The following is a 23824-nucleotide window of genomic DNA, read 5'->3' as shown; positions in this document are numbered from 1 at the left end:
TTTCCATGGATAGAGCATCAAACCCGTTAAGGGATCAGATAGATACTTTCTTCCCAAATTCACAATTTGATATGTTCTATGACTATAGGAGGTTAACTTTACCTTCTTTTCTCTTGTGGTAAATTCTCTTTGTTTCCATCAGAACAAGGATCTGCAAAACACTTGAAAATCAGGTAAGGTTAATGTGAAATATCCCATTGATACCTTGGAGTCTTTCTACAACTTAGCCCAACTCTACTGAATTACATTAGGGCTGAAACACCACAGAAATGAAATTTGCCCAGCACAACTTCCTTAGTCCTGCTCCTAGTGGGTAGAAGGCTGCAGAGGTCACAATGCCATTTTTGTGGTCTCAGGACTTAGACATAGTGCTACATATACCAGACATGGAGTGACATATACTGATTCAGGACCCTTTTCCTTTATAAGGATACACTCTACTGCAGTTCACCTGGGGAGGGCGTGGAGACATCGCCAGTGATACATGGCTGGCTCCTCTTATGTACAGCTAAAATGGTATGGTTTTTAAATTACTAAAAGTTCTATCCTGCTCCCAAATTTCTTTGCTACTAAACTTCCTACCAGTAGTTACTTCTCTGGAAAATTATCTGTTAAAAATGCAAAATGGGTGGTCAAGAGTTGTGTTAACCTTTTAGAACTAATTATAAATATTAGCTGGTATCTCTGAGAATGAGAGGTAGGACAGGTCAATTCTGAATGAGGAGAAAGGAATTAGGAAAGATTGTGAATTCTTCCAAGGAAGGCTGATCTTAGGTATGAATTAGTAGATAAGTGTGTTACAATAAAAAGTTATGTGAAATAAGAAATAGAATGGGGCATTGTATACCTTGAGGCGATCAAAAAGGGGAATAGGAAAGAGATATCTTCTACTTAAATCACAAATTGTTCTGGTTATCTTCCCAAAAGAATTATCACAGTGACACATCATTCTTATGAGAGGGTTTATTGATAACCCAAATTTTAGTTTCATCAGGGAATTCAAAATTGTTCTCTAGACCTTTAGTCTAACATCTCATTTCCTAATAGCTACTTTTTTAAAGTGGCAATATAGAAGAGTGAAAAGATCACTGGCCTAGGAAGCCAGAGAACAATAGTTTCAATTCTTCCATTCAGTTTTGTGACTTTTAGTCATTTCATCTAGATGGGACTCAGTTTCATCAATTGTAGAATGAGGAGTGTAGATTAAATAATCTCTAAAGTTCCTCCCAGATCAATGATTATATATGAGAATATACTCACTTTAAATTGAGTCTAAGTTGAGGCTAGTGAGCAGCATTCTGGTTTTTAGAGATTTCCAAAGCTGTAAAGAGATTCCTAATCCATCTTTGTTTCTTTAGGAAAAAACTGAAAACCCTTTGGAGATGGTGAAGAAAAAAAGGGATACTGTTTTGGAACTTGAAATCAGAGGAGTAAGGAAGAGCCAGGAACTACTGGTAGGAAGAGGGCATGGCTCCTCAGCTGGTTTTCTCAGACACTCACCATTAGTGCAATAGTGAGTAGCATGTGATCTCCAGAAAGAGAAGTTTTATGCTTGATAAAAAATTCTTAGTTTTGCATAAAGTTGTTATATTCAAATGAACAAACTACTATGAAATCTGCATGTCTTTTTACATTAAAAAAATTTTTGTGAGCTTAACAGCCTTAGTAAATTAAATAACTCAACATCCAGAATAGAATAAGAGGCTTGCATAAAGAAATCATGATCTTGCATTTAAAGCTTGTTTTTAAACTTTATCTGTGTCTATTTGTTTGCTTGCACAACATGTGTACATAATACACACATGCACATATACATACATATGTATGCATATGCATGTACATGTATATGGGGGGATGGCTATGAATATACATACACCCACACACATATAGCAATAACAAAATGCATCCATTTATCTATGTCCCTTCCATACTTTTTGTTTTGTTTTGTTTTCTTATGTACATTTGAAAATGTTTTATTGATTTTTGTGTGTATTGACTATCTTCTATCTCCCATTCACTTCTCCAGATAGAAGCCTTCTCTTTTAACAAATTATGTACTGTTCAGTGAAACAAATAAATAAATTGGCCATATCTGAGAGCACGGGATTATAGGTCATATTAAAACATTATATATATTTGTTGTTGTTATTCAGTTGTTTCAGTCATGTCTTACTCTTCGTGACATCATTTAAGTTTTTCTCAGCAAATACTAGAGTATTTTGCCATTTTCTTCATACACACACACATATGCACATTTAATATATAATTAATTATTTATATATTATTAATTATTCTGAATCTCAAATCCATTTCTTAAGAAGTGAGAACCATATTTCTTCATGAAATAATTATTGTTTGCTACTTTGATCAAAATTCTGAGGTTTTTCAAATTATTGTTATCATCACATAAATGATGCTTATAAATGAGCTCTGCTCATTTCATTCTACATCAGTTTGTTAAAAATTTTTTCCACATTTCTCTGAGTATCACATTTTTTATGTCTTATGGTAGGTACTCTTATTACCTATATTATATCTGGTTCAGCCTTTCCCCAATTGTTTAGCACTTATTTTGTTTTCAGTTTTTTGTTATTACAAAAAGAACTGCTGAAAAAATTCTTGTCCTTTATTTTTATCCTTGGAATAGATGGCTAATAGAGTAACATCACTGGGTCAAAGATTAAGTACAATTCAGTGACTTATCAGAAATACATTAGAATGACTTTTCTCTTATATCCCTTCCAATAATTGTCCTCTCATTATCTTTGCCAAACTGATGGGTGCAAACCTCAGAATTGTTTTAATTTGCATTTCTCTAATCATTAGTGACCTGAAGTATTTTTCATGGATCTTATTCTCATATCTTTTTATATAAATTGAATATTAGACCTTTATCAGAGAAATCTGTTGAGTTTTTCCTCATTTATCCTCTTTTATTTATAAATGCATTTATTTTGGTTATACTAAAGCTTTTAAATTTTAAATAATCAATAATTTTAAATAAATAAATAATCAAATATTGTGGGTTTTTTTCTTAATATGAAGTCATAGCCCCCATAGTTTGGTATGCTTGGGTTTATTGAACAATGTTTCAGTTATTTCTGAATTTTAACTATTCTACTCATCAACTTTTCTATTTCTTAATCAGTATCAAAAATTTTGTATGGTACCTGCTTTGGAGAATAGTTTGAAATCATTTATTGCTGAGTCTCTTTCATTTTTACCTTTTTAAAATTACTTCTCTTCAGAGTCTTTATCTTTAGTTCTTTCAGATGAATTTTGCTATTATTTTATATAGTTATGTAAAGTAACCCTTTGGTATCCTCATTGGTATTATATTTAATTTGTGAGTTATTTTAGATAGTAGTTATAATAGATTTGCATGGTATACACAAAAAGAATTAATATTGATCCAATTATTTATCTTTTTATTCCTGTAAAGAATATTTTTAGTTGAACACATTTAAGTCTTGAGTACTATTTAGAATGGACTTTCTTTTTTCTATCTCTTACTGCTGGGTTTTGTTAGATATACAGGAATTTTAACAATTTTTTTCAGTTTATTTTATATCCAAGTTATTGCTTAAAAAAATTTTTGGTTAACTCTCTAGGATTCTCTAAATAAATAATCCTATTATCTGCAAATAGCAATGATTTTGTTTCCTCATGACCAACATTGATTATATCAATTTATTTTTTTAGGAGGGTTACAGCTCTAATTAGCATTTCTAGCACTACATTAAATTATAGTGGTAACTATGGATATATCCTTACTCTATACTTGACCTCTCTAGTGTTTCTCCATTACAGATAATTCTAGTTTTTGTTTTTTAATAAATAGCTTACTATAAAAAAGAAAGATCCATTTATTCCTATGCTTTCTAAGGTTTCTAACATAGATAAATGTCATATTTTGTCAAAAGCTTTTTTTGTATCTGTTGATATTGTCAAGTGGTTGTAATTTTTTTGTTATTACTATAATCATTATGTTTATAGTTTTCTTAACATTAAACCAAATATATATATATTTATCCTTTCTCTTTTTCTTTTGTTCAAATCTCCATCATTGCTATGATAGCTAATCTCTACCTGGATGTGTCCCATAAGCATCTAAAGTTCAATATGTCCAAATTATATAACTTATTCTTTTCTCCCCAATTTTTATTCTTATTTTTATTTTTACTTCTATTCATGGTATTACTATTCCTCCAAGTACTCAGCTTCACAATCTCTGAACCATCCTTTATTTTTTATGCTTCCTCATTCTTCATATCCAATAATTGCTAAGTTGTAAGAATTAATTCTGCATCTATAACATCTCTCCTTTATGTCCCCTCCATTTTCTACTCAAAGAGTTAAAACTCTAGTTCAGGCCCTCATATCTCCTCATCTAAAGGTTTTTGTGCAATAACTTCCTCCCTGCTTCTAGTCTTTTCTCTCTAAATCATTTTCCACACAGGTGTCAAATTGATATTCCTAAAGTACAGTTCTAACCAAGACTTCCCTGTTCCAAAAGCTTATGGTCTCTAGAGAAAAATACAAATTCCTCTTCTATTCAAAGACATATATTAGTTTTTCCCTTATACCCCTCTACATTACAGCCAAAATGATCTTTTCTTGTGCATAATGTATCATCTCCTCTTTTCATGTCCGGGCTATTCAAAAGCTAAGAATGCTCTTCCTCTACATCTCTGTCTCAAAGAAAGTCACTTTTGATTTAAAGTAGAGTTCAGGGGCCTTCATAAATGATAATTTCCCCCAACAAGATGTAAGGCCCTTGATGGCAGAGATCATTTTGGTTTTGTTTTTATATGTCTAATGTCCAGTGCCTTACACATAAAAGACACTGGATGCCTCCTGAATTAAACAAAGCTCATTCTATGTTCAAGGAACTGTGATAGGTGTTGTAATGCAAAAACAAAACAAATAAACAACATAGTAGATTCTCCCTGGAAGAGTACATAAATATTCTACTGCCAAATTCCTCCCTAGTGACCAGTGATGTTTATTAAGGGCTTGTTCTCTGTTGACAAAAAGAAAGAATAATGAGAAGGCTATCCATGACTAGAATGAGTTTGTCTGATGAAGAACATAGGACTACCTGAAAAAAGAAAATTTAAAGACATGTATAAGTAAGTGCAATCCAATACAAGCAGTATGGAAATAAAAGTAGTCAGGGCATTTGATTACTCTATATTTCATTGTTCTGCTCATCTGTTGGTACTGATCTTTGTTTTAGAAAACCTTTGATCTATATTTTCATAGTCTCATGTTCATTCATCATTTTGAGTCTTTCATCAGCTTCCATTAGCTCCCACGTATACAAAGCCCACTTTTTACCTTTTGCTGATATAGAAACACCATCTAGTGTCAAAAAAGGCAATTCCAGGCTACATATGAAATAAGGAAAATCTGACCTACAGTGTGGCACAAACCAAAATATATACTCAAATCCATATTTTGAAGTCTGATTCAGACACAGGGATGCTTATCACCTTAAGGAGTTGAGATTTTAGAATAAGTTCTAAAAAAATCTTTCTAAATACTCCACTAAATAATCATAGTGTGATAATAGTAGAAATGTCACTGGACCCAAGGTACTTTCATCCTTTCAGTTACCCAGGTTAGCAAATTTGGAGCCATTCCTGACGCTTTCTTATTCCTCATTCCCACCATCACCAATGTAAAATCAAATCTTGTCAATTTTACATCCACAACAAATATTTTCTCCTCTTACCTTCCACAGTTAACATTTTACTTCAGATCTATATCACCTCTTTCTTGTCAAAACTCAAAGAAAAACCAGGGCTACTACACTATACATGGGGATCTCTATGGGCAGCATGTTGACTTAGCCTTAAAATGTAGCATTATCTATATTTTGTTCTATTTTTATTTATTAAGTTAAATATTTCCCAATTATACTTTAATCAGGTTCAATCACACTAGGGGGGGTTGTGCACTGCCCACAACAATATTTGGCACCTCTGTTTTAAGCTACTGCTACAGTTTCCTAACTGAACTTCTGGCTTCCATAATCTGTCCTTTCCAATATATCTTCCACAAAATTGAGTTTCCTCCATCTCAATTCTTCTTAAAGCACAAAGTTGATCTTGTCACTCCTGTATGCAAGAATTTTCAGGACTTCCTAGTTACTTATAGGGTAAAATACAAGATCCTGACTCAGCTTGGTATCTCAAAGCCCAATGCCTACCTTTAAAAAAATTATTATAGCTTTTTTTTTGACAAAATATATGCATGGGTAATTTTTCAACATTGACCCTTGCAAAAACTTCTGTTCCAACTTTTCCCCTCCTTCCCTCCACCCCCTCCCCTAGATGACAGGTAGTCCCATATATGTTAAATACAATACGTGTATACATATTTATACAGTTGTCTTGCTACACAAGAAAAATCGTATTTAGAAAGTGTAATGAGCTGAGGCTTGAGTTGATGCACTGAGGTCCCAAGCACATGAAGCTAAATAGTAATTGGACCATACTGCTGTTTCCTTCTAGGACTAGTCTCCTTCTAGGACTTCTGGCAATCTTTTACAACACAATGTTGATTTATATTGTTTGTTATACCATTACTTGGGTGTATAATTCATGTTTGTTACACCATATCAAGCCTGCACTGACTGTGGGGAGAGTCATCACTAAGAGCCTCTGCGTTGTTGCTATGTGCTTGTATAATACTTCCCATGCTGATGGGTTTGTGCATAATAAGACCCTTCAGCCCAGAAACCTGCTAGCAACCCCCACTTCCCTTTGGTGCTTTTCATCTCCCTTCCTGAGATGTCAGGGAGGACGTGATTATCTCCTTTTTAGTGCTTTCACCTCCCTTCCTGATAAGTCATGATCACCTCCTTTTCGGTGCTTTCACCTCCTTTCCTGAGAAGTCAGGGAGGGTGTGATCACCTCCCCTTGGGGGCTCTGACCTCCCTGAGGAGTCAGGGATGGCATGATCACCTGTGTTCTAAAACAAAAGAAAGAGGGAGATGTAATGGGCTGAGGCTTGAGTTGATGCACTGAGGTCCCAAGCACATGAGGCTAAATAGTAATTGGACCATACTCCATTAATATATAAGTTTGGAGAAAGAATGGCCCCCGCCCACTCTTTGTGCAAGTCCTGATATGTTGTATAGGAAATGACGATTTTGGTGAGTGGAGGCAGGGGAGTGGAAAAGGAAGGGGAAGGAGAGTATGTAAACAGCAGTCATACATACACCTTCTTCAGCAGCCAAGAGATAGTCCAAAACCAATCTATTGTCCATTGCTTCACACATCAGGGAATCCAATGAGAAAGAAGGTAAAAATAACCTGGGAAGAAAAACAAAAATGCAAGCAAACAATAACAGAAAGAGTAGAAATGCTATGTTGTGATCCACATTCATTTCCCAATGTTCTTTCTCTGGGTGTAGCTGGTTCTGTTCATTACTGCTCTATTGGAACTGTTTTGGTTCATCTCATTGCTGGAGAGGGCCACGTCCATCAGAATTGATCATCATATGGTCTTGTTGTTGCCATGTATAGTGATCTCCTGGTTCTGCTCATTTCACTTAGCATCAGTTCATGTAAGTTTCTCCAGACCTTTCTGAAATCCTCCTGCTGGTCATTTCTTACCGAACAATAAGATTACATAACATTCATATACCACAATTTATTCAGCCATTCTCCAATTGTTGGCATCCACTCAGTTTCCAGTTTCTGGCCACTACAAAGGAGGCTGCCACAAACATTCTTGCACATACGGGTCCCTTTCCCTTCTTTAAAATCTCTTTGGAATTTAAGCCCAGTAGTAACACTGCTGGGTCAAAGGGACCTTTGCCCAATGCCTACCTTTTGAGGTTTATATAATATTGTATTCTCTCAGGAAGACAGAAGCCATTCCTTCTTGAAATAGACAATTCCAGTTTTGAACAGCACTAAAAACTAGAGTTTTTCCTGATATCCAGACTACATGTCCCTCTTGTAACCCATAAAACACAGCTCCTGGTTCTGCCCTTTGGGGCCAAGAAGAACAAGTCTAATTCCTCTTACAGAGATGAATGACAACCCTTCCAAAACTTGAACATAGCTGTCTTCCCTGATGGTGACTTAGGCCACTCCTGAGTTTTGTTAAATTATTTTTATTAAATGAAAAATTTCATAAAATGAAAACATTCTTTTCCAATCTAAACATCTAACCTTCACCTAACCTTACATGACAGGGAAGTTGGTCTTTGCCATTTCCATGAAGGCATTTCTTTTTCACATCTGTTTTATCTTTGCATCCCTAACACTTAGTAGGTCAACACGTATTCATTAACTATTATGTGTCAGGCATATGCTAAATTTGGAGGATCCCCAAAAAAGGCAAAACTAGTCGATACTCTCAATAATATCACAGTCAAATGATTAGATGAATTGGCTAGGAATTAAGAGATCTGGAAGCTACTCCCAATTTTGCAATACAATTTGACAAATAAGGAAGTTAAACTGAATCAAATAGATGTAAATACAAATCTAGCATCAGATGCTTCTTAGATGTATGACCCTGAGCAAGTCTTTTTATCTCTGCCTCAGTTTTCTCATCTGTAAAATAAGGATAAATAATAGCTCCTCTCTCCTAGTTTTGTTTTGAGGATCACATGAGATGACATATGTGAAATGCTAAGCCCTAGTACCTGACATATAATAAGCACTATATACATATTAGATCTACATACACACATGTGTGTATTTATATATATTTATTTATATTATGTGTTTATTTTATATTTATATTATGTGTATTTATATATATTTAAATATATGTTTATATGTATTTAAAATTCTATGACTAAAATCTATTGAGTGCCTATTATATGTAAAACATTATGCTAAAGGCTGGAACTATAGAGAGATATGACCTGGTCCCAGAACTTAAGGGATTGGTAATATAAATATATCTTACAGATTTAATACAATATACCTAATATATATTAATATAACATATTTAACACATTTTAAACTGAATTATAATCTCATATTGGCAGCAGGGCCCAGAAGTAGAGCCCAGAAGCAGAGCCCAGAAGTAAAAAGAAAATAAAGTAAGCTGCACTGTATTTCTTAAAACTGCAGTTCTTTTAATAAAACCAAACTATTCTGGGGTACAAAGATTTGTCTTTTGATTAATTAATTTTTACAGACCAATCTTTTAAACACAAATGTACTTCAGAAATGCCAAATGCCTACAAATCTTGGAATATCACAATCTCCAAAAGATTTTATAATCATGAACTTCCATCCTTCCTAGGCTCATTTCCTTTTTAGAAAGGAGATGATGCTTTTTTTTTTTACATAATAACCTAAAATTATGACAACAGTTGAACTATGATATTGTCATATGTTCATTCTTCATTTAAAAATTAATGTTTTTATTAATATAAATGGTTATTAGGAGTGGGCCTGACTCAGACTGATCTTCTGTTTAGTTTAAGTCTAATTTAAGGATGAAATGAGTTACTATTTGACATTTAACAAGGAGTTTACTTAGCCATAAAAGATATTCAACAAGAATACTCCAGTATTTAACTTGGTTAGAAATAGCTCTTCTTTATCTCTATATGGAAATATATCTAGTCATCAGGGCAGAATGTGATGATTCTTATGATTTTGGGATAATCCACCAAGTATGAAGGATCCTGATATCAATTAGGTAGGTCATTTATGCTCTGAGTGGGTCAGTACTTCAAGGGATTATCAGGAAGATGGCCAGAAATGTACAGCGTGGGTCTTAGCCTTAGTACAATCAAAACCTAGAAACAACATTGTTAACTTTCAAGGGAAGAGTGGTCTAACTCAAGTTGGAGGTCAAGGTGGGAAATCATCCCAATGGTTTAAACATTTTTCTCTCTGTTAAGTTAGGGTAACATTAATCTTTATTTTATGCTCATCTATCTTAGACATAGAGCTTTTGTTGTGTTTGCTTGTATATAAGGAAGAAACTACTTATTACACTAAAGTACTGAATGATTAATATATTTTTATTCTGAGAAACCCATTCATAATTTATCATTTGGTATTAAAAGAGACTTGAATAAACTAGTCTGCTGTAATAGAATCAGGGGAATCATACAGCAACATCATTGAGAAACTTTATGATCAGAGAAGAAGGTGGGGCTGGTTCTGTAATAAGAACAAAGAATCAGATATAGAAAGGCTAAATGTTTTATCATTGTCTATGGACCATAAGAATACTAAACCCTAATAACTTTGTTGTGAGAATCACACTTAAAATAAAGCTCCTGCAAGCATTTAGAATTTCCTGCAGAGAACACAACTCTATTGGGTTGGTCACATTATTAGAATGCCAAGTGTATGCTTGCCAAAAAGACTATTTTATGGAGAACTCACATAGGGCAAACGCTCACAGAAAAAATTGATACAAGACCACTCTCAAGCTCTCTATTAAAATTTTTAGAAATGATTGTATGATATGGGAGAAGATGCTATACTCTATAAACAAAGCACAACACAAATCCATCTCCAATGTTCATTGAGACTATTTGTTTCCAACCTGTGGCAGAGCATCCTGAGCTTGTATTTATTTGTCTGATCAGCTACAGTTGGACACATTAATGATTCTTAACATAGTTATGTCATTTTGGTCCATCTTTACTAATTTGCTGGAGATATGAGGTGAATTAAAACACACACAATTAAAATAAAATAATTTTCAAAAATTCAATTGACAACTATATAAAACTATTAGTGACCAAATCACTAATAATAGAAATAAAAATTTAAATAACTCTAAGTCTTTACCTTACAACCCATCAAACTAAGATGACAAAAACAAACAAATCAACCAACCTAAAAATCCAAAACAGAAGCAGTCAGTGTTAGAGAGATTATTGAAAAGATAGATTCATTTGGGTAGAGTCTGTTGGTCGAGCTGTTAGTCTAATTGGCCTAACTATTCTGGAAAGTAATTTGGAACTATGTGAGGAAATCAACATGCCCTTTGCTCTGGGGCCCACCTCTTTCAAGCATATTTCCCAAGGAACTGATGATAAAAAGTTTTCATATATAATAACATATTCAAAGCAGTACTTCTTTCTGTAAAAACAACCCCCCACCCCGAAACAAAATTGGTGTCTTTCAATTGGAGAATAGATGAACAAATTTTAGTATATCGTTGTAATAAAATATTATTGTGCTGTTAAGAAACAACAAATATATCATTTCTTATTTTTCTTCCTAAATTACAAATCTGACCATATCACCCTACCCCACCCATAGTAAACTCCAATGGATCCCTATCAACTCCAAAGTGAAAAATAAAATTCTCTGTTTTGTATTCAAAGACTTTCATAATTTTCCTCCTTCCTATCTTTCCAATCCTCTTATACCTTATTCACTGCCATGTGTTACTATCTAACATAATAGCACTGGCCTCTTTGCTGTCCCTCTAAAAGTCACTGCATCTCTTTATTCCAGGCATTTTCATTTAATGCTTTCTTTACTCCTCCACTACTCCCATCTCCAACCCATCATCCAGGCCTGGAATGCTCACCTTCCTCACTGCTCCTGGGTTTCTTAACTTATTATAAGTCCCAGTAAAAATCTTACTTTGTACAAAAAGCTGTTTTTGACCCTCCTTAGTGCTACTGAATTCTCTGTGAAATTAACTCCATTGCATTCTGTATATACCTTATTTGTACATGGTTGTCTTCATGTTGTGTCTCCCCTTGTTAACTTAAGCGATTAATAAATGCTTATTGACTTGTGGGCAATATAAAGATTTCTAAGAAATTTGGGAAGACCTCTGTGAATTGTAGAATGAAGCAAATAGAAACAAGAGAGTAACATATAATGACAAAACCATAAAGGAAAATTTCACTAAAAGATATGAGAAATCAGATCACAACGACAAATCTAAACTTCAGAGGGCTAATAATGAAACCTCTCTTAGGTAGACAAGTCTTGAACTATAAGTATAGAAGGAGACAAATGGAGTCAGACATGAATGGGTCAGTTTGCCTTACTTAACTATACTCTTTTTTTTTTGTAAATAGTATTTTCCAATTACATGTAAATATGGTTCTCAACATTTATCTTTTTACAAGATTTTTTAGTTCTCTTTTCCCACCTCCCCAAGAGAGAAAGCAATCTGATATAGGTTACACATGTGCAATCATTTAAATATGTTTTCTTATAAGGTAAAGTAGCATTGGTATTAAGAAGTTATAGCAATGTAGAAAGAAAAACATCAATAAAATTTAAAAATAATACAGAAGATCATCAATTGGTTAGCTGCATATTTTTCATATGATCAAAAACTTGGAGGACACTGAAGTAAAAAAAAGCTTTTACCCCAAAGAGTAACTTTGAAATGACTTTCTGACCAGAAGGAATTTATAAAAGAACTCAAAAAGAATTTAAAAATTAAATAAGAGACACTGAGAAAAAACTAAAAAATAAAAATAAAAACCATCCAAGAAAAATAAGATCAGGGTAAAAAAAAAAGCTAACCAACTAAAAAAAGACATACAGAGTCTCAAAAGTGAAAATAACTCTTTGAAAATTAGAATTGGACAAGAGGAAGCCAATAAAGCTTTGAGAAACCAAGAAATAATAAAACAGATTCTAAAGAATGAAAAAATAGAATAGTACATAAAACAAATCAAGAAGAGAAAATATAAGAATAATTGAACTGCCTGAAAGTTGTGACCAAAAGAAGAACACAATAATACAAGAAATAATCCACAAAAATTATCCTGAAGTGATAAAACATGAGGGGAAAGTAGAAATAGGAAAAAAAAATCCACCACATCAACAAGATCCTTTGTGGAAAACATATGAGGACATTATTGCCAAATTTCAAAACTCCTAGATCAAAGAGAAAATTTTGCAAGAAACAAGAAAAAAACAATTCAAATACACTGGAGATACAATTAGAATTGTACAGGAATTATCAGCAGCCACAATAAAAGACCGCAGGTCCTGGAATCATTTCTACTAACAATCAAAACAACTGGGCCTGTGGCCAAAAATATCATATCCAGCAAAATTATCTACAATATTGAATGAGAAAAAATGGAATTCAACAAACTTGCAGATTTTCAGGACTTTCTATCAACCCAACCCGAACTTAACAGAAAATATAATATATAAGAACCAATATCAAAGATTAATTTCAAGGGAAACATGGACAAATTGTTTGTGGTTTATTTGTTTGTTTTTACATGGGAAATGTCTATTATATGTTTAAGATTGACACCTACAATAGGGCAGCTCAAAAGAAAGATTGGGGGCAGAGTTAAAGTAAAAATAATAATTATTATACAAATGAAGTACAGAGGAAAAAAATAAAGACAGAAGAGGCATTGGGGCAGAGAAGAAGAGGGCTCATAGTTCTGAAAACCTAACATCAGGTATAGATTAAATAGGCAACACTACATACATACCGTGATGGATATAATATCCTCCAAAATCTATAAAGAAATGAGGAGGGAGGGATGGACAGACAGGGAAGCAAAGGGTGAGGGAAGAAGACAAGAGAGGGATCCATGGGTGAGGGGAAGTTAAATAATAGCAAGGAAGGTTAAGGAGCAGAATTAAAGCAAAGAGTTAGCAGAGATAGGAAAATATGTATATGTATGCATGTGTATACATATATCTACATATGTATCTATAAATATATTCTTTCTTAACTATAGCCTGCTTTGGGGGGGGAGGATGAAAAGGGAAAAAAGAATAAAATTTAAACCATGTGCAGCAGAGAACAAAAGAATAATTTACAAGGAAGTAAAGAAAAGACAGACATTCAAGAATATAATTTCTTCTACTTATATGTGTGTGTGTGTGTGTGTGTGTGTGTGTGTGTGTGTGTGTGTGTATGCTTTCTTGAACTGGTATTTGTTGTTATATATCTTGAAACCTTCTTGATGTTCTGCTGAGCATATGACAATATTCTCTTTTGTTTTGTATTCCTTTTCTGTTTTTTCTTTTTTCTTATTCTGTTTTTTACATAAAATAAATTTTAAAAATTAAAAAAAAATCTTGGAGAAGTATAAAACAGTATGAGAAGATCAGTTAGTCAATTAACATTTATTAAGTACCTACTAAATGCCAGAAAGGGCAATAGGTTAGGGATGGACATGAAGATCTGAGAGTAATCTGCATAGAGATGTCAATTTAGCTGATGAGATCACCACATGAAATTGCATCGATGAAGAAGAGAAGAGGATTCAGTATAAACCCTTGAGGGGACACCCATGGTTAGTAAGTATAATCTAGATAAAGATTCAGCAAAGGATAGATGGTACAATGAATAGAGAGCTGGGTGCTTAGGTCAGAATGATCTGAATTCAAATTCAACCTCATAAACTTACTAAAAGTATAACCCTGGACAATCTAATATATTGCTAGTTTCAGAAAAAGGATCTCAAGAAATGCTTGATGATTGATTTAATTCATAATATTGAAAACTAAGATACTTAGGTCCTATTGCTGGCTTATTCTCCAGATTGCCCAGTTACTTGAAAAAGTCACAGATTCTCTTGACTTCCATTCACACATTTATAAACTAGACATAATACAGGAAGGAAGGATTTGTTAAGTGTCTACTATGTGCCAGACACTGCTAAGCAGCTGCCTTATCTTCAAAGAGCTAGATAAGCATTCCCCAAAAATTCTGTCTCTTTTTTTTCTTCCCTTGCCTTCCCTTCCCTTCTTTTCCTTTCCCTTCCTTTCCTTTCCCTTCCCTCTCTTGTCTTCTGTTCTCTATACCCTTGCCTAATTGAACTTCAAGTTTCTCCCTACTTTAATCCCTCTTTCATACAGTTGGCAAAGTGTTTTTCCTTAAGCACAAGTCTGACTATAATGTTTCTCTACTTAGTAAGTTCTAGTAACTTCCTGTTGCTTCTAGGATAAAATATAAACTCCTATATTTAGAGGACTATATCCAACCTATCTTTCCAGCTTCATAATAACATATTACTATACTCTACAATCCAGCCAACTGATCTTGTCTCTATTCCTCACACATTTGTGTGCCCCATCTCCTTGCCTGGAATTAACTCCCTCTTTAACTGTGTTTCACAGAATACCTCCCTTCCTTCAAAACATGTCTTTTCTAATCTTATCGATTTTCCAAAGTCCTTATTTCTAAATGCTGTTGTATTTATTTTGCTTTGGTTGTACAAATTCTTGCACATGAACTTGTTTTCCCCAATAGAATGGGGGAAGAGTTCCTTTGAGAGTAGAGATTGTTTCATTTATTATATTTTTGTCCCTAGCACCTGGCATATGCTGGCACAAAGGCTATTACTAAATATTTGATTGATTAACAACATTATCATGTCCCATGAGTTCAATTATCATCCCTATGAAAATAATAATACTAGATAGCACTAATATGTTGCTGTGCAAAGCACTTTATACATGTTATCTCTTTTGCTTTTCCCAGCCTATCTATCAAGCGATACAACTAATATCCCCATTTTACACATGAGGGGACTAAGATTCAGAAGTCAGGGTCACATAAATACTAAGTATCTAAGGTAGGATTAGAATTCAGGTCTTCTTATATTTTATATATTGAACTGCCTGATGGAGAGCTCTACCCGCGTGTTGCATAAACATTTTAAACTTAATAGTTCCAAAACAAAACCCATTTTTCTTCCCTACTGAAAAAGAAAGAAACCTCAAAATAATAACAAAAAATTGGTTCTTCTGCTGGGCTTTGCTGTGTTTTATTAAGGGCATTGCCATCTTTCTAGTTTCTTTGAATAATAACCTTGGAGTCATCCTTGATTCTTTGTCCTCCTTCACCCTTGACTCGTCAGTCTTGCATTTCTCCCGGACACCCCGGCTCTAGTCCCACAGCCACCACCTTGCTTCAGACTTAGTTCATCAAATTGACCATGGCTACAATAACATCCCAATTGTCCTCTGTGCTTCTGTTTTCAAATCTTTCCTAGACATACAGCTGCCAAAACAGTATTTGTATAATACAGGTGTTCCATGATATCCTTTTGCTCCAAAAGTCTTCAGGGAATGCCTATTGCCCTTAGAGTACAACATAAACTCTTTAGCTCGGCACTTAAAGCCGTTCAGTCTGACTTCACCCTCCCCCTCACGTTTCTTCCCCATCACTGCCCTTCAGGAACTCCACTTTCCAGCTAAACTGGTCCATGGGCTGTTTTCCCCACTCAGCATTCCTTTTCCCACCTCGCAGTCCATCCTTCATACCTGGAATACACTTGTTTTTCTCATAAGCTTCTATGGGAAACCTTTTCGGGTCCTTTAAGTTGTTAGTGTCTTTTTCGCTTCAAATGAAACTATATGTACTCGTGATAATGTTGTGGAGTGGCCGTGTGTCCGAATCATCTACAGACAAAGCAAGTTGTCATCTTATGAATTAACCAGCAAGAGGATGTGGTATAAACGATGACCAGCAGGCGGCATTCAAGCCACCAACTGTGTCTTGTTATATAAATGGGTCCAGGGCAGCACCAGTAAGGCCTTCTCACTGAGGTTACAGTATCCCCATCACTTACCAGAGTGTGTTCAATCAAGCCTATGAACTCTTGGACTACTTACCCCTGATGAAAATGCTTATGTTGGGGAAAGCACCCAGTTCCCAATTCAATATTGATGTAGAGATATGAAAAGAAAATGTTTGAACTATCAAAATCATGGAAATCTCAGTGTGACTCTATTGCCCGTCATGATTTATTTGGAAATTTTCTCTCTGTTTAACCAACTGCCTGCATGAGACTCATATATTTCAAAAGACTTTTCAGTGGCAATATGTTTTGTTAAATTGAGGTAAAAACTATTTTTAAAAATAGTTATCAATCCCAATTATTTTCCCCAAATTTCATTCCAGCTGGTAGGTTGTGGAAAAAATTTAGGGAAAGGGTTGCTCATTTGGAACTCACTGCGATCAGCTCTTAGAACAACTGTTGAAAACAGGGGTTTTGAACTATCTCTTAGCATGCTCTCATGCGTCTTTTGTCTTTGCTGGTTCAGTCCTGCTCCATCTCAGCGTTGGCTCACCCATTGTTTTTCCTTGCCATCATAGCATCTTTATCCTGTGTCTTCCCCAGAATCCTCACTTTAGCCACTTGCAGATCAGGAGATTTATTATAGATTTTCCTTTGACAAACTTAAATTAAGTTGAAGCAACAGCAACTTTCAGCATTGAGTGGCCAGGGACAGTCACTGTTGTGGCCAGCTCCTCTTGCCAATTCTGTTCCTACTCTCAGTAATCACATTGGATGGAATGGTGGATCAGCAATGCTTTCTAAAGGAAAATACAGCACCCTCCTCCTCCCCCTCAGAAGGGAAGGGGGAGAGGTAAAATTGAATAATTGCATGCAAAATCTCACCCCATCTCCCAGACTCTCATATGACTTTATCCCTGTCCTGAGAATTCAGAGTCCTGCTTCCAATGCTCTCCCAATTCAGTTTTTCCTGCTGCAGGTCCTTCTGAATCCCACAGGGATGAAACATATTTCAGACCCCACCTCATGCTTCTCTGTGAAATATTATAGTTCTCCCAGTAGAATGTAAGACAAAGATAAAGGGGCAGGAACTGGTTTCTAAGTCTTTGTATCTTCAGTGTCTAACATAATGTTTTTGCATATAACAGGCCCCTAATAAATGAATTAATCAATAAATGAATAATAAATAAATTCCTAAAAATCAAAGAGAACTAAAATTAATTTTGCTTTCATAAATAACTAGAGACATTCTAGGAATGTTATAAAATCAGGGTTAGACATCACTGCTACAGGAAGACATCAACTACTGTTTATATGCTTGAAGTTCACATATTTTTTAAAGAATCAAATGTTTTGATCTCAGAAAGTCCTATCTTATGTAAAAATGGTACTGTAGTATTAGGGGAAAAGAGACTTACAATGTGATATTATTTATGTGTGATAATGAAAAATTCATGTTGAGTGGAGATTTTTTTTTAAATAGCTTTCATTTTCCCATTTATCTTTGTATATTTCAGAGACAAACAGAAACTGAGCGGCAGAAGATAACATCTGAATTTGAAAAACTCCACCAATTCTTAGTGCAGAAAGAACAAGACTTCCTGGCCCAGCTGAAAGAGATAGACAAGGCTATTTTAAAAACACAGGATGAGAATATTAATAGGCTCTTGGAAGAGAGGACCCTTCTCAGCAACCTTTTAAAAGAAATGGAAAAGAACCATCAAAAGCCTGAAAATGAATTCTTAGAGGTTGGCTGTTAGAATTGTGAATCAGAGAGGAAGGCTAGGAATAAAAAGGGTGTATTCTATACTATCAGCCAAAAGTAGGCAACCCCAAGACAGATCACTTAATCTCCCTGAAGAGAAGACATATAAAGAAACCCTAGCAAAGCACTCCCCATCTCCAAAAGTGGGAATGTATTGTCCAAACAGAAAGGACAATTGAGTGACTCAGTTTGAAATAGAAGTTACTTAATGTAATTAATTAGCTTTCACAAAACACTCGCAAGATCATTCCACCTTCAGGAGACTGCTAGTCCAGTACATGAGGCATCAAGTTGGGAGTTAGATTTGAAATGTCAGCCTAATTCTGTCTGTTACTTGTTAGGTTACTTTGGATTTCTCCTTTCTGGGTTCTATTAACTTGATGGTACCAATAATATCCATTTCTGACTAGCATACAGAAATGATGTAAAGACTGGCAAGAAACAGGTCCAAAATTTACCTGAATGACTAGTAATAAATTTAAAGAACATGATAAACCCCCCCCACCCACACACACACACAACTAACTTATACCATATTCAAGAGAATCATTTCCCAATCTATATTCCCTTTCTCTCTCTCTCTCTCTCTCTCTCTCTCTCTCTCTCTCTCTCTCTCTCTCTCTCTCTCTCTCTCTCTCTCTCACACACACACACACACACACACACTGCACAATGATAATTACTTGTGATAATGGAAAATTAAGCAAAACCCAACTAGCAAAGCAACTATATATGCCAGTATATGCACCATTCCACTACCACCATCTTAGTTAAATATCTAAATAGAGATTTTACTGAGCAACTTGGCTTTAGATGATTAAGTCTATCTTACTTACTGAGTCTTCTTGCCAAATAACAAACTTAAAACATATGTGTGAAAAGGCCAGGAAAGTAGGTATCTGTATTCCCACTAAAGGGTACCTATGGTGAGAAGCTAATTTTTTAAGTTGTAAACAACTGTGCTAGATAAATGCTAATCTAATAGGCTGTTTTGAAAAGTGAGGAAATTCAGGGAATGCAGATAAGAACCTTCACCTTCTTTGTTTTCCTTATAGGATGTCAGGACCATCTTGCACAGGTATGTACCTGGACAGACAGAATTCTAAGGGGCTGTGGCCAACCTGGTCCCTTGAAAAAATCTTGGGAACCTATCTGATGATGCAACATTAGTAGTGGCCACATTATGGGACACATGTAGATTCTAAATCAGCAAAACAATGAATAATAATCACTTACTTTGCCCTGTAGCTCTTTTGCCTGGAACCTAAAAAAGTTGGAGGGAAAGATTAAGAAAAGTAGAAAGGACATTATTTGGAGTCAAAAGACTTGGGTTTGAGTCCTAACTTTCCTTTAGAGATTTCTTCCAGTTAAGTTTCTCTGTAAAATGAGAAATTTGGACTAGGTGTCCAAAAGAAAAGTAAACTTCTTTTTTTGAATTAAATTTATAACCTTATTAAAAGCATTTTAACTTTTGCCATTAAAGGAGGGGAGCAGGTAAAATGTTAGTATACTAGTCATTTTTATTTTTGTTATTGCCTCCAACCCAAAACAATGCTAATAGTATCTTGCTGGCTGGCTACCATTATGGGAAGAATAAAAGTTTTCAGCTGAGTCTTTTATGGATTGGTGGCTTTATAGCACTAAATTCTGAGTAGTCTTTCTGAGAGATTTCAGAACATCCATGAAGGGGAAGAATAGTAAAGAAATTAGGAGAAAGTATTAAATAAGCTTTACTGTTCTGGAAATGTAATTTCTAGTAAAAAAGGTATTATTCCTCTTGACCCTTTCAATTCAATCAATCAATTTACAAGTATTTATAAAGCTACTTATTAAGCACCTACTACTCTATGCTAGATACTGGAGAAACCAAACCAGCAATATACAATTCACTTTCACATAAGAAATAGAAAATCCTCACTTGATTTTCAAAATTCCATGTCTATCCTTAGGCATGATAATACTAAGCCCCCTATGCCAATTTCCAAGTTCCCTGACCTGGACAAGAGAATCAAGATTTTCTCCCAGAAACATCAGTATCTCAGCTATTGTTTACAACAGTTCAAAGGTAATGGATTATAATTGTTTTCATGTGAAATGTTTATTATTGATCCATGGCCATTTAGACTAACAGTTCTCAAAAAGGGACTCAAGGACCCTTTGAAATACTTGAGATTCTTTCAGGGAATTTAGAAGATTAAAACTATTTTCACAATAATTCTAAAATATTATTTGCTTATTAAAGTACCCCTTTCCTAACTATATATTGATGCCATATTTTCTTCATATAGTTCAAACAAAATAATATATCACAACAGAATGCATGCAGAAGCAGATGAGAATCCATCTGTCTTCTAGTAAGCCAGATATTAAAGAGATTTGCCAATACATACAAACCAATGCCATTCTTCTTACTAATTCTTTTTTGTTTTTAAAACATAGCATTTTTTCTATAAATATTACATTTACATTAACATGAAATAAATTTATTTTAGTGAATTAATAAATAATTAAAATTTTATCTATTTTAATTTCTAATATAAATAAATGTGTGTATATCTATCAAGTATGTACACATAAATATGTTCCACATAAACAAAAGCTCTTTGGGGTCTTCATTAATTTTTGTGTGGAAAAGTTTTAAGAGCAAAAAAGTTTGACAACTATTAACCTAGAAGAGGATAATTGTGTCTTTGCTGTGATACATAACTAACTGTTCTTGTTAGTGACATTTTAAAATACTTAGCATCTTAGTGCCTCAAAATATTTTAACTTTTTTTCTCCTCTAGAAAATCTGCCATCTCCCCTGGTGGAAATAAGAGGTAAATTGCTGAAAATAACAAGTTTGGTAAGGCTAGCTGTATGGATATCACCTGTCATTTTTTTTCAAAACTATTAAGTATTTATTTTCCCTTCCCATCTTAAACATGTACATAATGAAAAACAAAACAAAACAAAACTCTAGTAACAAATATGCATAATGGAACAAAACAAATTTGCATATTGGCCATGTTTAAAACTTTGTGTCTGCTGCATAATTGCATATCACCTCCCTCTCAAATCTGTGGTGAGAAGCATTCTTCTACATTAGTCCTCTGGAATTATGGTTGGTCACTATATTATTTTCTTTTTTTAAAGAAAAGCAAAGAAAGCATACTCCTTCCCATAACTTGGAGATTTGAGTATTAGAAGGGAGGGAGCAGAAGCGATGACAGTTATCAGGCTATCATTTTCATATTCACTATCATATTCAAAGAAAATAGGATTGGGTCACAGAGCCCAGTTTACTCCGATGCAAATTCTGCATTTGCCTGGCAATGCTTTCAAATTGCATTTATAGGTTTCATAAAACACAGGAGGACAATACAAATCGATGTTGTTTAAAATAGAGGAAGGACATCTGAAGGTAATGAAATCTGAAACCAAGGAAAGTGAGTAGTTAAACAGATAATAAGGCTATAAATTGACTGGGAAAAAAAAAAAAAAAAGGTTCTTCTGTTTATACCACAGACAGCTCCACTTTCTACAAACAAAGCTCAGCTTTTTTTTTTTTTTTTTTTTTTTTTAATTTCAGAGAAGCCTCAGGACTCTTAGAAATGATCACTCGTGGCCAATAGAAGCTAAATCAGATTCCAATGATCCTCAGGTCTTTCCTGCTGTGGAAAGAAGTGCTGAGAAATTAACTTACATCTGATATAGTTCAGTAGAAATATCTCTGGATTTGGAAGGAAAGGGACCTTCTTATGGAGAAAATAGGGTTAAAAAAAGGAAGAATCAATCCCAGCGGTTATCTAGCCAGAACCCTTTCTCACTCCCTCCCCCGACTAACTCATACCCACGTAACCAAGCTATGCATCCCCACTGTGATCATTCTCTCCAAAAATTAGTTCTCTCTGGTTTTCTCTCCCCAGGTTTTATGACTTTGGACCCAGAAACTGCCAATGCTTTTCTTATGGTGGCAGAGGATCACCAGCATGTGAAAAACGTAGGGACCAAACAGGATGTCTCCAAAAACCCAAAGCGATTTTCCTATTTTTCCTGTGTCCTGGGGTCTCAAGGTTTCAACTCAGGCAAGCACTACTGGGATACAGAGGTTACTCATGGAGGTTACTGGGGACTGGGAGTTGTGAAAGAATCAGTGAATAGGAAACAGTGGTTTAAGCTAAGACCTGAAGAAGGAATCTGGGCTATCGGGCTGTATCAAAATCAGTACCAAGCTCTTACCTCCCCTTGCACTAGTATTATGTTGAAAGAGAAACCCAAGAAGATCACAGTTGTCTTGGATTATGAAGAGGGCTTGATATCATTCTACAATACTGAGACTATGAATCACATCTTCACTTTTTCTGCTACTTTCACTGAGAAACTCTTCCCCTTTTTCTGGCTGCCCTCAAAAGGGTCTTATTTAACACTCTGTCCCCGTAGAGTCATGCTTCCCTGAACATTTCTTCCTCTCTGAGAAATTTACAACATGACAAATGCCTAGGAGTTACTGTCATTGCCATCTTCATGACTGCATGACGGAATTCAGATTTCTATTCCTCGTTGGGGGTTTAAATGTTGTGTAAATGAAACTCACCACCCATGAACACTTAGAGCCTTTTCCTGTTTTAATGTGTTCGTAGTCAAGTAATATTTTCTGAACTCTTGTTTTTTTCTTTCACTTCATCTATCCAACTTTATTTACAATTCACTTTGCTCTCATCAAACAAAACCCACCTCCGTAAAAGTCCCGGGTTGTGAGAAACCTCCAAAGAAGTAAAAATCTCTAAACTTACAGAGCAGCTTTCACTAATCATCCAGATGAAAACAGAAAAGTGTCAAACACAGGGCGCACAATAATCTCCAGTGTTGCAGAAACCAAATTAAAATGAAATTGGGAAATATAGTATCCTTGCCAAGAAAATCCCAAATGGGGTCATGAAGAGTCAGAAATGACTGAGACAATTTAACAACAAAAATAATTATTAACTCTGTTGAGAAAAAAATGGACCAACACTTTTATAGATCAAACTCATCAATATGAGTCAAATATATTAATTCAGTCTAAATATATAATTATCTTTTTTGCCCAGTTACACTCTGACAGTCATGGTTAGGTCCACACTGCAAAATTCACAGAATAGAGAAGTAATGTGGTGTCCAGTTCCCTGTTTTAAAATGGTAATATGGTCTCTGCTACAACTAAATAACTCAAAATGGATATTTTGGGTTATTTTACGTTACTCCTAAGTAGAAAATACTCTTAAAAAATCGCTTAAATGTTTTCCACATTTCTTTCAGATTTCCTTTTTCTCAAAAGCTAAATTGAATCATGAGCAAATATATTGAAAATAGGTACTGAAGGATGGTTAGAATTTCAACATACTTCAAAGAAAGTGGAGTAGGAGATGAGAGCATTCCATACCTTGAAGACCTATTTTCAATGCTATTTCCTCCACTACCTTCTGATTCCCTTAGCTAAAAGTGACCTGTCTCTTTCTCATTCAAGACTCCAAAAACATTTGTTCATACATCTGTACATAATACAATAAGACAGTTATCAATATTATATGTATTGGTAATTTTTTATATCATCAACC

General features: G+C 34.6%; 1 protein-coding gene across 1 annotated transcript; it reads left to right on the top strand.

Annotated features, from left to right (window-relative positions):
• The first annotated feature begins 415 nt into the window (after positions 1 to 415).
• LOC127549634 (tripartite motif-containing protein 15-like) lies at positions 416 to 22837 on the top strand. Its single transcript, XM_051977836.1, has 7 exons — positions 416 to 516; positions 1359 to 1454; positions 17998 to 18228; positions 19301 to 19323; positions 20195 to 20310; positions 21032 to 21064; positions 22154 to 22837. The coding sequence occupies exons 1-7, from the start codon at positions 514 to 516 to the stop codon at positions 22681 to 22683; spliced, it is 1032 nt and encodes a 343-aa protein (XP_051833796.1). The 5' UTR covers positions 416 to 513; the 3' UTR covers positions 22684 to 22837.
• Positions 22838 to 23824: the final 987 nt, after the last annotated feature.

Source organism: Antechinus flavipes, chromosome 2 (genome assembly GCF_016432865.1).
Source record: "Antechinus flavipes isolate AdamAnt ecotype Samford, QLD, Australia chromosome 2, AdamAnt_v2, whole genome shotgun sequence".
NCBI lineage: Eukaryota > Metazoa > Chordata > Mammalia > Dasyuromorphia > Dasyuridae > Antechinus > Antechinus flavipes.
Note: the sequence above shows the minus strand (reverse complement) of the source record. Positions and strands in the feature narration are given on the sequence as shown.

Excerpts from the sequence above, each read along its gene's own strand:
- LOC127549634 (XM_051977836.1), top strand. Across the intron at positions 1,455-17,997 it reads GGAAGAGCCAGGAACTACTG|AGACAAACAGAAACTGAGCG; the intron begins GTAGGAAGAGGG and ends TGTATATTTCAG. Across the intron at positions 18,229-19,300 it reads CTGAAAATGAATTCTTAGAG|GATGTCAGGACCATCTTGCA; the intron begins GTTGGCTGTTAG and ends TTTTCCTTATAG.